Here is a 14668-nt window from a genome sequence, read left to right as displayed (position 1 = left end):
ATTACATTAGATGCTGAAACATTTGAAATGAGTACTTGTCTTGATATTGATAAAACAGAAATATACTAAAAGAACAAGTACTCCAAGTGTTGGTCCACTTTGAAGTTGTCTGAAAGACTGATCAGCTGATGATAAATCTACACTTTAAATAGCTCTTTCACTGCATTAGATACACCAATTAGTCCTAACGTAGGAACCATACTAGTGTAATCAGCTGCTCAAATACAGACATTTCCTGGTGCATTGACTTATTCAAGCTTGGATTATTCTAAACCTAGATTGATTTCCATCAACTCTAGTAAGAAGCAAGACTGGTCCATTCTTGGTCCAATATGTTGGATCAGTTTGGCTTTCTGGTAGGAAAAGTTTAGCTTTAAACTATGATGAATGTATTAGCAATATAATTACCTATTGTTTTAGTTGAATACCATTTTTATAATGTAGAAACAATGAACCACAAGTATTGGGAAAGCCTTGATATCGAATGTACTTAAATGTTATAATTCCTTTTTGAAATCATATATTTCTCTCATCTGTTGAATAAAATAAATATTCCATATAAAAAATACTAAACATTACTCTATTGAAAAACATAAAATTTCACAACATAATTCCATGACTTTCATCCATATGGAAAATATTTGAATGAAAGCAAAAAAGATTTTAATGAGAACAAAATCCAATATGAATGACTGAAAATAAAACTAATGGATTTTAAAAATAATCTGAAGAAGTTGTTTTTTACTGTGATAAAAACTAATATTCCAATTTTGATCTTTTCAACGTGAATGTTCATAACAATTATGATGGATTATAAAATCAACACGTGAATTATATTTTTTTTTTCATATGAATTTATTTCGCTAAATGATTAAATGCACTGTGTTACACACCGCCACGTCAATTTAGTTGTGCGATATCAGCATTTTTTATTTTTAATTTCTACCATCAGCAAATACTGGAGTAATTCAATTAAGCTGTTGGTTTTATAAACTTAACTTTTCAAAATCATAAAGAGTCAAAACATCCATTTGACTAGTAAATTAGATGAATAAAGTCTGTTATTGTAGGAATATATCATGTTTTCACTCTCCTGTTTCATGATACCTCTCGAAATGAGTTCCTTTCCCGCATTACATTAAAATTACAACATCCGTAATGACCCTGTGTTCATATTTGGTCCATTCTTCCTTAATACCTGTAATTGGCCTGAATCCTAACTCATTCCTGAAGCGTATTTTAATCCACAGAGTAAACATAATTATTAGTAAATACAAGTACTTTAGAGTATAGTTTATAAACTCATTATACACCATCCTGGTAATATGTTACTATTTTGAGAATCTCCATTCTACTTCGAAGGACGGAGTTTTCACGTCCGGAAGTTGGCTCGTTGGTGTTCACGCCAGAATTATCTAATCCACTTAACTCTTCTTCTTTCTCTCTCTCCAAATGCAGACCTACCTCTCCCGGAAGTTGGTCAAGTCTTTGGAGGAATACAAGGAGAGAAAGACCAACTAAATTTGGAAATTCTACGAAAGCATATTCTCATCCATTTAACGAACACTCAGATTTAACAGAACTCTCAGCTTTACAAAGTTCCTCCCTTCATTTATTTTCCTAACAAATTATTCTACGAAAATTCACATCTTAAGATTTGAAAAATTTCATTGATATATTTATCCTAAGAGTAACTATTATTTTAATCAAATTTTCTTCTCAATAAATCATGTTAAGTACTTTATAAAATTTTACGGTAATAATTTTTCAAGTTTTATGACTTTTAAATTTTATGCTGTTTATGTTAACTAAAATGGCTCCATTTTTATTTAAAAATGAAACCAAAACTACTTCAATGGTACTTTAAAGAAGAGTTGGGAGAAAAAATTTCTTTTTCAAAGAACATTCATCTTCGTTACTTTGCTTTTCTATTTTTATATTTAAAAATTTCTACTTTTCTGTCTTGTAACGAAGTACAAAAATGTTAACTGTATAAATATTCATGTTCTTTATGAATATATTTTATGGTTTTGAAGTCATATTTGCTTGAAAAGAAGAGAATAATTTTTGTATTTACAATTTTCATAACAAAGTTTTTCTTCAAGTATAATACACTTGACTTACATTTTAAACATATCTAAAAACCGTGCTATTCAATATGATTATCTCTACTATATTAAAGTAGTTTGGCATTAACAGGCATAAAGTTTTTAATTAATTTGTTAATAATGCTAATCTCTTAATATGTGGATACCAAACTACCTGAAAGAAAAAACGATCTCCTGTTCATTAGATGGTGTTAAAATAAAATTGTTTGGAATTTAATCTCTGACTATTTTCACGTTATTCCAATAATTCTATTATCTCTGTACATTATAATTATGAATAAAACCATTAGAAATTCCCTTGTAATCACGTTAATAATTTCCCCATTCAAAAAGAGCAAAAATAGTGTGCTTTGTTATAAAGAAGAGCAATATTCATTCTTCGTTGAGGGAAATGGAAAGCTGAAGAATGATCGTGGATAAAGGAACGAAATGAAAGAGAAACGAAAGGCAGAAGGCGAGAGCTCAGCAAAACGGAGCCAAAGAGAATACCAATAGTGGTCGAACCACAACGATCCCACTAAATTTACGGTCAGCATCCATGTGTTATTATGTCGGGTGTTCGATTGTACCAGTACGAATATAGACCACCGTGAAATTTACGGCGTGCATGCCATGTTATTGCTTCACTGTGTTACGTTTATTTTGACCTTTCCCTGGACTGCCTTTCTATCGCGCTAACCAACGTTGATTTCCGATTCATTCGCCCTTTGGTGTATGTATTCAATTGCTAAATCGTGACTTTACATGTTACTTTCAACGAGTATAATTGAAATATATGCTAATTTATAAATCACATGTGTATTTCTTTTCAATTACTTTCTTCTAGTATTTATTTATTAATTATTTCTTTTAATGAGAGGCTTATAAGCAATAACATTGTCATCTTTACTTTAGAAAAAAATTGTTTATTTATTGTTTAAAATTTATTTGCAAGAGTTTTAATAAATAAACAATGAAAATATCTAGATAATACCAGAAACAAAAGATATTGATGAATGCTATTTTATTTTTTATGTACAAATAAAAAAAATAAACGATTGTTTTTCTTTTAAAAATGCAACGGTGCATTGAATATAAAATAATTTTAATGTTTCAAATAATGTTATTATTTATAATAAACAAAAAAAGGATCTCTCATTTAATATAAAAATCAAATAATTACGTCTCAGAATTTTTTGTGCAAAGAAACTTGAATGTTTTCGGTAGTAAAACTCGGGTTTTTGGTTTATATATTACCTCTGTCTATCTCGTTTCACATTCAGACAAATCGATACTTAGTTTTTGTTTTCAGACCAAGCTAATGAGAATAAAAAGCTAGTTGGTGTACTATCACGAACGATGTGACAGCATGCAGTTAGAAAACATCACAAATAGTGTGAGTATTGTGTCGGGGAAAGAGTGGTCCCGGTTGTCAAGTGATTAACGTGGTTAATTTGTGCAATTTGACTCGGTATTACCGGCTTGACAATACACGGATTTTCATAGCTATTCAGTCAACACGAGCGGTATTTAAACATTGACTTCTTTATTTTTAACTTACATTACAACTTTTGTTTTGTTGCTTATCATGAGATCTGTGAATAAGTTCATGGAGTAACTTTAATTACCTACTGAAATTTAGTTTAAATTAACTCGATCGTTCTAATTACTTCAAACTTCTTTTTCTTTATTTTAAAAATAATTATTTATTTCATTTAAACAATTTTATCATATCGATTAATTGCTTTTTATTTAGGCAAAACATCAAGGATCAGACATTTTGGTTATCAACAGAAAAAAAAAGGGGTACGAAAGCGTTTAAGAGTTTCATTACTGACTTGATAATGAATGAAAATGGTAAGTAGTAGAAATAAATCATCACCATCCAATGAATGATCAGTACATAAAATGAATAATAACTATTTGATTAATAACATTCTTGGACAAGCCAAGATTTGTCTGATTAACAACCGAACAAGATTCTACAATGGGTCCATTATTGTGTTCATCATTGGCAACTATAATGAGGATTGGTCCCAGTGATGGGAAATGACTGGACTATGAGTAGATGATAACACCAATTTAGCAGACCCCTACTTGGGTTCACATTGTCTTCTGTTCAGCTTAATTAAATGATGTACTGAAATTCAAAAAATTAGATCCTTCTTCTTCACAAAATGCTGAAGAAATTTTACCAATAATGATTTTAATTGCGAAAAGATAATTAAAAAGCTGTCATCAGACTTCTGTAATTTTAATCAAATCGAATTCCAATATTCTTGAAGAAACCAATGACAAGGGATGTATTTCATCAACATGAATACATCAATCGATCTCATAGACTGCATTAAATTCTAGACTATTATTCTAAACTAATTAATAAAAAGGACACTATTTATTGTGGCAATCCAATTGATTAACCAAACATTATTTCTTATGAGGAAATAAAAATAAATTATTCTCATTAACTAACTCGAAATCAATTACAGCAATAGATAAAGACAATCATTAAGGCGCTCATATAAAGAATCTGAATTGATAACAAATGGAAAAAAATTTTATAATTACAAATAGTTATTCTTCCGAACGTTAATTGGACAGCTCTCGGATTTCTCGAATGAATTCAATCTATAGGAATGGAAATAAAGTAATACGATCACCCGTCATTAAATGTCTGAACAGCAATTTTTCTGTCGTCAAAGAAAGTTAAAAAACACGTTTTTATTTGAGGTATAGTATGAACTTTTACTTTAATTCAGTACATCAAGAGTTCCATTAATTTACAACCTACAGATTGTAAAATTTAATAAAAACCAAACCAGAGGCCAAACGAAAAATCAAGGAACATATCACTGATAAAGAAGAAGTAATTATACAAAGATTACCAATTAATCACTCAAATCTAACGCATATATATCTAATGAAAAATTTATACCCACCGATATTTACAAAGTGCAATTCGAACACTTGCCTATCAGTAAAATATAAAATCGCGAAAAAAAAAAATACACTGCAAATTCAGTGAATGTTAATTCATTTTACAGTGTAAATTGAACTACTGATTGAATATGTTGTATTACATGCACTGATTTTGCAGTTTATTTCATTATTTTCACTGTTTAATTTTTAGAGAGTAGAAGCCTGCTAAAATCAACTCAGAAAATCTTGACTCTTTCGATGTATTCAACTTTCTTCTCCAACACTTTTCATCCTCTCTCTGCATTGTGATGTAAGAATGCTATTTATGTATGTAAAAATCCGTGTAATAATGTATAGTCATGACCTAGAAATTAATACGACTTAAAACTATTAAATGACAAAAAAAAAAACCCCATCGGAAATTAAATAAAATAATTTGATTTTATATTTGTCTTAAGTATTTAGTAAAAAGGAAGTGGAAAATTTATGAACACGGTTTGATCAAAGAACACCTAATGTATCTCGGAAATCACGCAGAGAGATCTGAAGGCTTATATATGCTACGGCGTGACGGCGTTCGGATATCGCGAAGCTCAAGGCACCATGTAAACCTCTAAGATAGGCATTAGAATGCATGGGCCGGCGTGGCGCACTTAGCAACTCACCCTCCTCCCTTTCCTCCTACACCACTATGCCCGTATTTTCCACCCGTCCGACCTTCCATTACCATCGACTCAACCACCTACACTTTAGCTCTCTCAAGAGTTGCGCCTTCCGGCAATTGTTTAAGATTAATTATTCTATTTATAAATTTTATTATTACTAAGCTGCAATTACATTTTTTTTTTTTGAGTGCCTGCTATTCACCAAAACCTTTGTCAATGATAAATCACCTTTCTAAATAATAGTAGACAACATTTTAATATTTAAATCAACAAGGAAAATACATTTTTTTTTGTTAAAAAAGATTTGAATGATTTTTTTTTATTTATCTACTTAAAATGGAAGTAACATTAAAGTCAACTCAATTACACTAGTAAAAAAGAAGTGAAGTTGATTAATTAACTACTTCAAATTCAGTTAGAAAGAAATCTGTCTTGAATTGCGTTTAAATATTTTATTTAATACTCAAAGTCTTGTTTATTAATTCGAATAATAGCGAGCTCAAGATGTAATATAAAAGGTATAATTCTTTAAGTAACAGGCGGAAATAAAAATCATTTTAATGCTCGATTTTTTTTTTTATTGTTATATCAAGTCAATTAACGAGTTTATTAAGAATTCTCAAGTTAATTGGAGTCATAAAAGTAATTAAAAATACATTAGTTATAGAAAAGTTGAATGAAAATATTTTTTCGAGGTTTTGTTTTCATATTACTCCAATATTCCCAGGTATCTTTATGTGTTCTGAAAGGTTGTTCTTTTATTCATGCATAAATTTAACGTAGCTTTTGCGTCTTAACAGTATTTGTAAGCCTTACTACAAGTTTTCATTGGAATAAGTTGGCTCTAAAAGTTTTCAATAGTGACTTTAGAGACTCGGCCGCTGGTAAATTTGCTATACAAACTTTACTGTTTTTAAAACATTTCTTAATATCATCTTTGACTCAAATTTTTATTTATATATGAAAATTTTTTATTCAATAAAGACTTTTTTTATATTCTTTATTCACTACAACTTTCAATCCTTCCCTTAATAAAAACTATGCTGTTAAAAAAGTAAAAAAGAAAGCATGAAGACACTTTTATAAAAAAAAATTGCTGACTCGTGACCTGAAAATTATCTTCTCTAATCATTGCATCACGACTAATGATAGTGCTCGTTATTATTATAGCGAATGATCTTGGATTTTCACTGAGATTGCGTCCCTCTTACGAATTCTCTTCTTTTCCCGGATCCAGGTCGAGCCAACGAATTTTCGAGATTTTAAAAGTAACATTGCTGTTAACAAAAACACAGTAGTGCATTCAAATTATTCAAAAAGAAACTTACTAACAATAGTTGAGAACAAAAGAAAGCACAAAAAGACGTGCCGAAACTGCTTACTTATTTTTTTAATTTCCAGCTTTATTGATGAATTTCTTTCCGTCACAAACTTTCTCAACTTAAACTGATTATGAAATAAGATCAAATGTAAATTCCATCTAAATAGTTTCCAATATTTAATTGCATTATAAATTATTTAAATACAAGAGTAATCAATAAAAATTCAAGTCCACTGATAAAATTTGAATGAAGTTTTTACAGGTATAAAAAAAATTATTTCTCAGTGTATTTTTAATCTTCTTAAAGTCAACAATACTTTAAAATTAAATTATAAATATAATCAAAATTAAATTTCTAATAATAACTGAAATTCTAATGTAATTTTCTTTCTTTTTTTTCATAACTTGAAGCATTCAAGAGAACTTATTTAGCTCGGCGAGCTGGAAGCATGACCACTTCCATAAAAGTATTTCATTAAAATGACAAGAACGAAATAACAATTGAGAAGTTTCAAATTTTTATTCAAGTTTTATTTAACTAATTCATCTTTCAAAATCAACAACATCATTTTAAACCAACTATTCTTGCTACAGATTTTGAATAATTATCTTCTCAAAAAATAATTGATTATTGAAATTAAATAATCAAAATATGATGGTTGTTAATTTATTATCTGGGTAAATATGTTATGATTATTTTCCAATTTCTACATCAAGTTCATTAAATTAAATTGAAAAGATGATTGGTATATTTTATATAGTGATGCTCTATTGACCTCTTCAAGAATTTTCTGAACATCAACGAAAACTTGATCAACTTCTAGCTAATTAATTTTAATCTCCATGAAATAGAATCCTAATTTTGTTGAAGAAAAGAAAATATTCTATTTTATAGTATCATCGTTAAGAGCGAGATAATAAATCCATCAAACATATCGAATGACCTCTTTTTTCATTCGAGGTATCAGATTTATTCATGATTTAACGGATCAAAAAGTAGGATATGCTCCAATAAAAGAATGATATTAATAGAAAAATGATAAAATTACAATCTGACGATAAAGAAACGATAATGCAAGCAATGTTGATAAATGAATCATGAATCAGAATTTAACTTATTATAAAATCAATTTCTCATTTTCTGGTTATTTCCATGTAACTTTATTATTAACATTTGAAATTGTAATGAAGTATTATAGGATGCAATTAAATTCGAAATATTCATCCATCTCTTCAACCATAGCCTGGCCAATCTACATTTCAACATTGAAAAGCTTCCCACTGAGAATAGTAGTATTGTCGAATATTCGTCATCAGTGACTTTACTGCTCCATGAATCTCCTATGGTTAACCACTTCATTATGCTTACATCACTAACCATCTATTCTCAATTCAATTATATTGAATAAACGTATCCTATCGCTGTCTAATTATACTCTTGTATTTTTTAATAACTAATCTGTACTTCAACCCATTAATGACCAGCACTTTTTGATCTTAAATAATAATTGGATCATTTTAAATGAAAAGTTTTTTTTGGTAATCATTTTAAATTGTTTTTTTTTTTCAGGTAGAATACAAAAAAAAATATATAAGAGCTTGATCGGAAAACCAGATGACCATGAAAGTGTTTAATTACCTCATTTTTGTGCAGAGAAGAAGTTTTGTAAGAAAATGATGATGTTGAAAATAGTGAAAAAAATATTAGCCTGGAGAATAATTTTGATCTGAAGGAATATTAAAAAACTTAAATGTGCTAAGTATCTCTAGAGTGGCTATAAATTCATCTCCCTAGCATGTTTTTAGCAGAGCATACATAGCAGAGCATAAATGTATTGTGAGGATTCCACTCCTAAACGGTATAAAAGCAGTATAGTAAAGGCTATGCTTTCACTTTGTCGCGAGTGTAAAATAAATTTTCAAGCGACATTTCTTTGCATGCCAAGATGAAGCCAAAGAAGTTCTCTATGCAAAAAGACGGCAAGAGCGTCACACGTTTTACTCGGGTTTGCATTGAAATGCTCAATCATTGCTTGAGACGTGGCTCTCAATCTTACTTGGATATTATTCATGCTGTCTCAAAATGACATTTCTCTCATTTTTTACAATCTTCATCGTAATATTCAGTCATAAAAAATTGAAAAAATAAAGACATGTATTGTAGAAAAACCTCAAGAAGAGGATATTAGTCACCTCAAATAATGAGAGTTATTCTGATGGAGAGAGCATGATTCTTGAGATGATGAAATTGATGATTAATCCTGATAGATTTATTCTTCAGTCTTAGGAAAAATAAAGAGATAAAGTGTCTTGATGTTTTGCATAATTTTTGAACCTATCAGAATCATAATGTCAGAGTCTCTTACTTTTAGTTAAGCTATTTTATATTTTTAAAAAAACTAGATTGACTATAAAGTTGCAAGAAATATATTATTTCCAAAAAGAAAGACTTTTATTTAAAAACAATAATATTCAACCTTCTATAAAATTTTAATTTGTTTAAACGATAATAATTGGTACGAATTGATTAGCAAGATTCTCAATAGACTGATAATAAAATAAGTTGAATAATAAAAGCTTCAAATAGAAGGTAAAAATTATTTTACTCAATTTTCAGATTTATTTATATTTATAATTTAAAAAAAAAATTACAAAGTCATTAATAAATATTTTTTCTATTTGATAATAAATGATGATTTATGAAGTAGAAAAGCAATAATCAAGTTAAAAGTAGACCTTTGTTTCTGTTTTAAAATAAAATCATGAATAGATAAAAATAAAAGCAAATATTAATATATAGACTGCAGCCCATACATCATTTTTATTTCTAAAGATTTTTTTCACTTTAGATTATGGAATTTTTTGTCATCTAGATTGATCATACCAACGACTATTTATTTTTTATTATAAATAAAAAATATGTAGTTATATATCAATGATTTAAATAATTGTATTTATGATACTAGAAATTAATAAAAAAAAATGATTATTTTAATTTATTATTAAAATTATAATTCCTAACTTTTCACGAATAAAAAAAAAATTGTAGTTGTATTCAGTAGCAGAAATAAGAATAATTGATTTGAAAATAAGGATGTATGGCTAGAGTTTACCACAACCATTAGCAGAACAATAATAAAAAAAAAAAAAGCTACAAAATGGTCAACTGTAAATTCATACTCAGTAAAATGCATAGATTACAGAGCAATAAAGTATGCTGTTGGTCACACATGGTAAGTTAAATGTGATATAAGGAATGAGATATTATTAGGCAGTTATGAGTCCCTGTAGAAACATCAGTGTGCACCCAGTAGAATAGCATTGCTGTGGAAACAAGTAGAGAAGGTGGTCGTGCGCTCAGCCGCGATGTGTGTGCCCAACGAGCTGGCTATGCTAATAACATGAGATCTGAGCGGGTAGCGTACATAAAATCGCACTCGCATTACCAACTCTGACGCCGAATAATTTAGCTATTAGTGAATGCAGTACGAACTTACTTGTTTGAAAACACCGTTGGGATTTTGAAGACAGGTTATAGTGTTATTGACGTGATTATTTACTCCTTATGTCTTGAGATATTATTCAAGCATCCTCTTGAGAATGGTGAATCCCATTTTCTTGGATTGTAACACCTGAAATGGAGATAATTCACAAGTAATATGTCTAACTGAGTTATTTTTAAAGAGTGGCTAAAGTTATCTCAATGTAAAGAAGCTATAAAAATTTTAAATTGTTATAATAAACGATTTTTTGTTGGAATAAGAAGAGGGAAAAATTGAAAGGATAATGACTTTAATAACAGAATAATCAAATGGACATTATCGTGTAATTTAAGGATTCATTATAAGCTAATTAAGAAGCAGAGAATTTTGCTTTTCTGGTCTACTTGAATTATAAAACTTTGTATATAACAGATCGATAAATAAAAGGTGGTTTTCATTTAAATGTTGGTCTTCTTGGATTTATTTTAAATAATTGGTCAATTAGAATAAAACTTTTATGAAGGTATTTTGGATTTCATCAAAGACTTCAATGAAATTTTATAACAGAGAATTAAAGTTTGGATTGGATGAAAATGATTCAAGCTGGTTCATAAAAATTTTCTTAGCCTAGTTTCGAGCTTTAAGCAAGCTTGGTCCATCCTGGTGTAGAAGTCTATGACAGAACTGCACAGTTTCGTCTCTTTATGGTTTCCATAAAAGCAAGTAAGAGGGTCTCTGGGCTCAGATTAAAATCCTGCATTTCATCTTCTCTTTCCAACTTCCTGAAAGTCAAAGCTTGCTTGGTCCAACCTGGTTTAGATACTGGAAAAATTGTCTAAGACCTTGCTTGCCTTCATAAGTATATTTTATAACACCAACTCAACGATTCATTGACATTGTTCAATTCAGTTGTTTAAATCTAATAATAAATATCCTTAATTGCAAATAGCCTACTTAATATGCTGGACTATTTACTGCTAATTGACCTAAAATATTTTCTCTAATGTAGTACATGAATGAACGTTGGAGACTCAATGAATTTATTCTAGCATTTAAGTATCTTCTTTCATAAAACCAACTTGTGAATGTTGAGTTCCACAAATACTTTCTACTTTGATGATTATAAAATGAAATCCTGATTCTGTTTCTCAACGTTAAAGTCAACTTTCCTGCTTTGTTGTTTTAACTGTTCGTTTGTTCAAAGAAGAAAAAATAGTTGAACATTATTATGATATGCTTTGAAATCTAACAATTCTGAAAATAATATGTTTTTGTTCATCATTATGTAACATCAGTCTAAGCTAATAATTATTAAATTATATTAATCAGTAGAATATGAGGAACTTAAACTCTTCTTCAAAAAAGTATCAATCATTTGTCATCAAAATCTTCTGCTTTATTATTATTTGAAATGAATGGAATTATGTAATCATTGTGTAATAGAATTGAATCAATACATGTTGCATTATAGACAATGAAGATGTAAGACAATTAGGGAGATTATGAGAATGACTTTCAGGGACAGCACGAACAAAACTCGGAGTCTTTCTTTCGATAGTTCCCGTTTAAAAAAATTTTTCCTCTGTGCTTTGAATATTTTATAGTTGAAAGAACGATATACGTAATGAAATTGATAACATATTGGCGAGAAACGGTAAGATATAAAAATGACAATAACTCCCATGCTAATGATGCTACGGGGTTGATCGAGGGCTCATTTGAAAGATCTCGACGAAAGGGAAAAAGTCAATATAGTTAAAATCATAATTAAAGGATAATTAATGCTAAAATTAAAGAAAGGTCCCATTTTACCCCATTTTAGGGGTGAAGTAATGGATTTTTTAAATGTTTGACCCGATTCCGCATTTCTACGCATTGAGACGAAGAGAATGAGTCCTCGATCATCAAAATCGGAGTACTTTGATTTTTCACCCCAAAAAAATGGCAAGTGGTACCCCTTTCCATTTTTTTTGGCCAAAAAATAAAAGTTCTCCGATTTTGATGATTGAGGGCTCATTCTCTTTGTCTTGATGCGTAGAAATGCGGAATCCGGGCACCGCCCAAAAAAATTCACTTTAACACCCTTAAAATGGGGTTAGACTGATTACAAAATACGAATAATCCTCCCCCTGACTTTAAACCCTTATAACTCATGAACGGACGGTCTAATAACTGTTTTTAAGGACGTTTTAGAAACCTGAAAATCTGAGCTATCTGACAATATCCATAGATTTATTAGAAAAAATTTCTTTCACCCTTAAAATTGCTAAAATATAAAAAAAAATCACATTTTTTTGGGAGTTTGCCTACTTCTTTGGCATTTTTAAGGGTGAAATCAATTTTTCAAAGGTTTTTTATCGATATGTATCGTTAGCTAAGATTCTGAAGTTTCTAAATCCCTCTTAAAAATCGTCGTTTGATAATTTTTCCACGAGTTATTAAGATCCAAAGTCGAAGAAGAGATAATTTTTGACCCTAACTTTGACTTTGAACCTCTATAACTCTCATATAATTTATCTAATGATGATTTTGAAGAGGGATTTAGAAACTTCAGAATCTTAGCTAACGATACATATCGATAAAAAACCTTTGAAAAATTGATTTCACCCTTAAAAATGCCAAAGAAGTAGGCAAACTCCCAAAAAAATGTGATTTTTTTTTATATTTTAGCAATTTTAAGGGTGAAAGAAATTTTTTCTAATAAATCTATGGATATTGTCAGATAGCTCAGATTTTCAGGTTTCTAAAACGTCCTTAAAAACAGTTATTAGACCGTCCGTTCATGAGTTATAAGGGTTTAAAGTCAGGGGGAGGATTATTCGTATTTTGTAATCAGTCTAACCCCATTTTAAGGGTGTTAAAGTGAATTTTTTTGGGCGGTGCCCGGATTCCGCATTTCTACGCATCAAGACAAAGAGAATGAGCCCTCAATCATCAAAATCGGAGAACTTTTATTTTTTGGCCAAAAAAAATGGAAAGGGGTACCACTTGCCATTTTTTTGGGGTGAAAAATCAAAGTACTTCGATTTTGATGATCGAGGACTCATTCTCTTCGTCTTGATGCGTAGAAATGCGGAATCGGGTCAAACATTTAAAAAATCCATTACTTCACCCCTAAAATGGGGTAAAATGGGACATTTCTTTAATTTTAGCATTAATTATCCTTTAATTATGATTTTAACTATATTGACTTTTTTCCTTTCGTCGAGATCTTTCAAATGAGCCCTCGATCAACCCCGTAGCATTATTAGCATAGGAGTTATGCTCATTTTCATATCTTACAGTTTCTCGCCAATATGTTATCAATTTCATTACGTATATCGTTCTTTCAACTATAAAATATTCAAAGCACAGAGGAAAAATTTGAAAAAAAAAAAAATCCTGTCCCCCAAACTTCTCTTACAGTCCCAAAAGGGGACCGTCGGGGAACTTCCCCATTGGGGAACTTTTGGGGAACGAAATTGTTCCTATACTAGACCTTTACGCTCTCTATATAATCACCCTCATATTTATGAACCTTCTTTAAAACAAAAAAAAGCAATTAAAAGTTAAATGTTATAATAATTTTACTTCCAAAGTGTTCTTACAACAAAAAACAATGTAAAAGCCATAAAAAAAATGATAGATTGAAAAGATCTTATGACGGAGAACTGGTCTAAGATTAGGCTGGCATTTAATGGTCTAGAAGGAGTATATTTTAATGACTTTAGCACGAAAATTTGCCTACGTAATATTTTTCTTGGCTATCAGACATATCCAAGGTAGTTATTAAAGTTAGTAAAAATGAAAAGCATCACAGGATCATTGGCTAACCGGTCGTGAATCTTTTAACAGTGGTGGATTATAGCTTACGACAACTAAAGCACGGAAGTTCGATCAATAGGGACGTTTGCGTCCGGAAATTGTTACTTCCGTTCGGCTAATGCTCTTCCGTTGAAGATAACACCTAAACTACGTTACTTCCGACACATTTACGTTGACCAACTATTGGAAAACCTTCATTTGTATTTTGTAATATTTACTGTAAACTTTAGCTACATGCCACTGAAATAAATTCATCATGTCTGTTATAAGATATAATGAATCTAATTACGTATCATGATGTTGGATTAGACAAGCACTTGTTGGAAGTACTTTATGCATTGTTGAATAGAGAAAAAAAATAGATAGAAAAGAGCCAAGAAAAATATGGCT

General features: G+C 29.8%; 1 protein-coding gene across 6 annotated transcripts in view; it reads left to right on the top strand.

The window, feature by feature from the left end:
- Positions 1–14668, top strand: part of Scgdelta (sarcoglycan delta) — a 178520-nt gene that overhangs the window by 51149 nt on the left and 112703 nt on the right. Inside the window, exons 2-3 of one of the 6 annotated variants that reach the window (XM_035083928.1) lie at positions 3387–3483; positions 3844–3944. The exons of 3 other annotated variants lie outside the window; for them this stretch is intronic. In XM_035083928.1, the coding sequence (XP_034939819.1) occupies positions 3936–3944 (9 nt within the window). In that variant the 5' untranslated portion in view covers positions 3387–3483; positions 3844–3935. The remainder of the gene's footprint in view (positions 1–3386; positions 3484–3843; positions 3945–14668) is intronic. 2 more of the 6 variants (XM_035083927.1, XM_035083929.1) reach the window with 2 other exon arrangements.

The sequence above is a fragment of the Chelonus insularis genome, unplaced genomic scaffold (assembly GCF_013357705.1).
Source record: "Chelonus insularis isolate UGA/USDA-ARS -01 unplaced genomic scaffold, ASM1335770v1 contig_376_pilon, whole genome shotgun sequence".
In the NCBI taxonomy this organism is placed as follows: domain Eukaryota; kingdom Metazoa; phylum Arthropoda; class Insecta; order Hymenoptera; family Braconidae; genus Chelonus; species Chelonus insularis.
The sequence above is the reverse complement of the archived record's forward strand: the minus strand, read 5'-3'. Positions and strand labels throughout refer to the sequence as shown.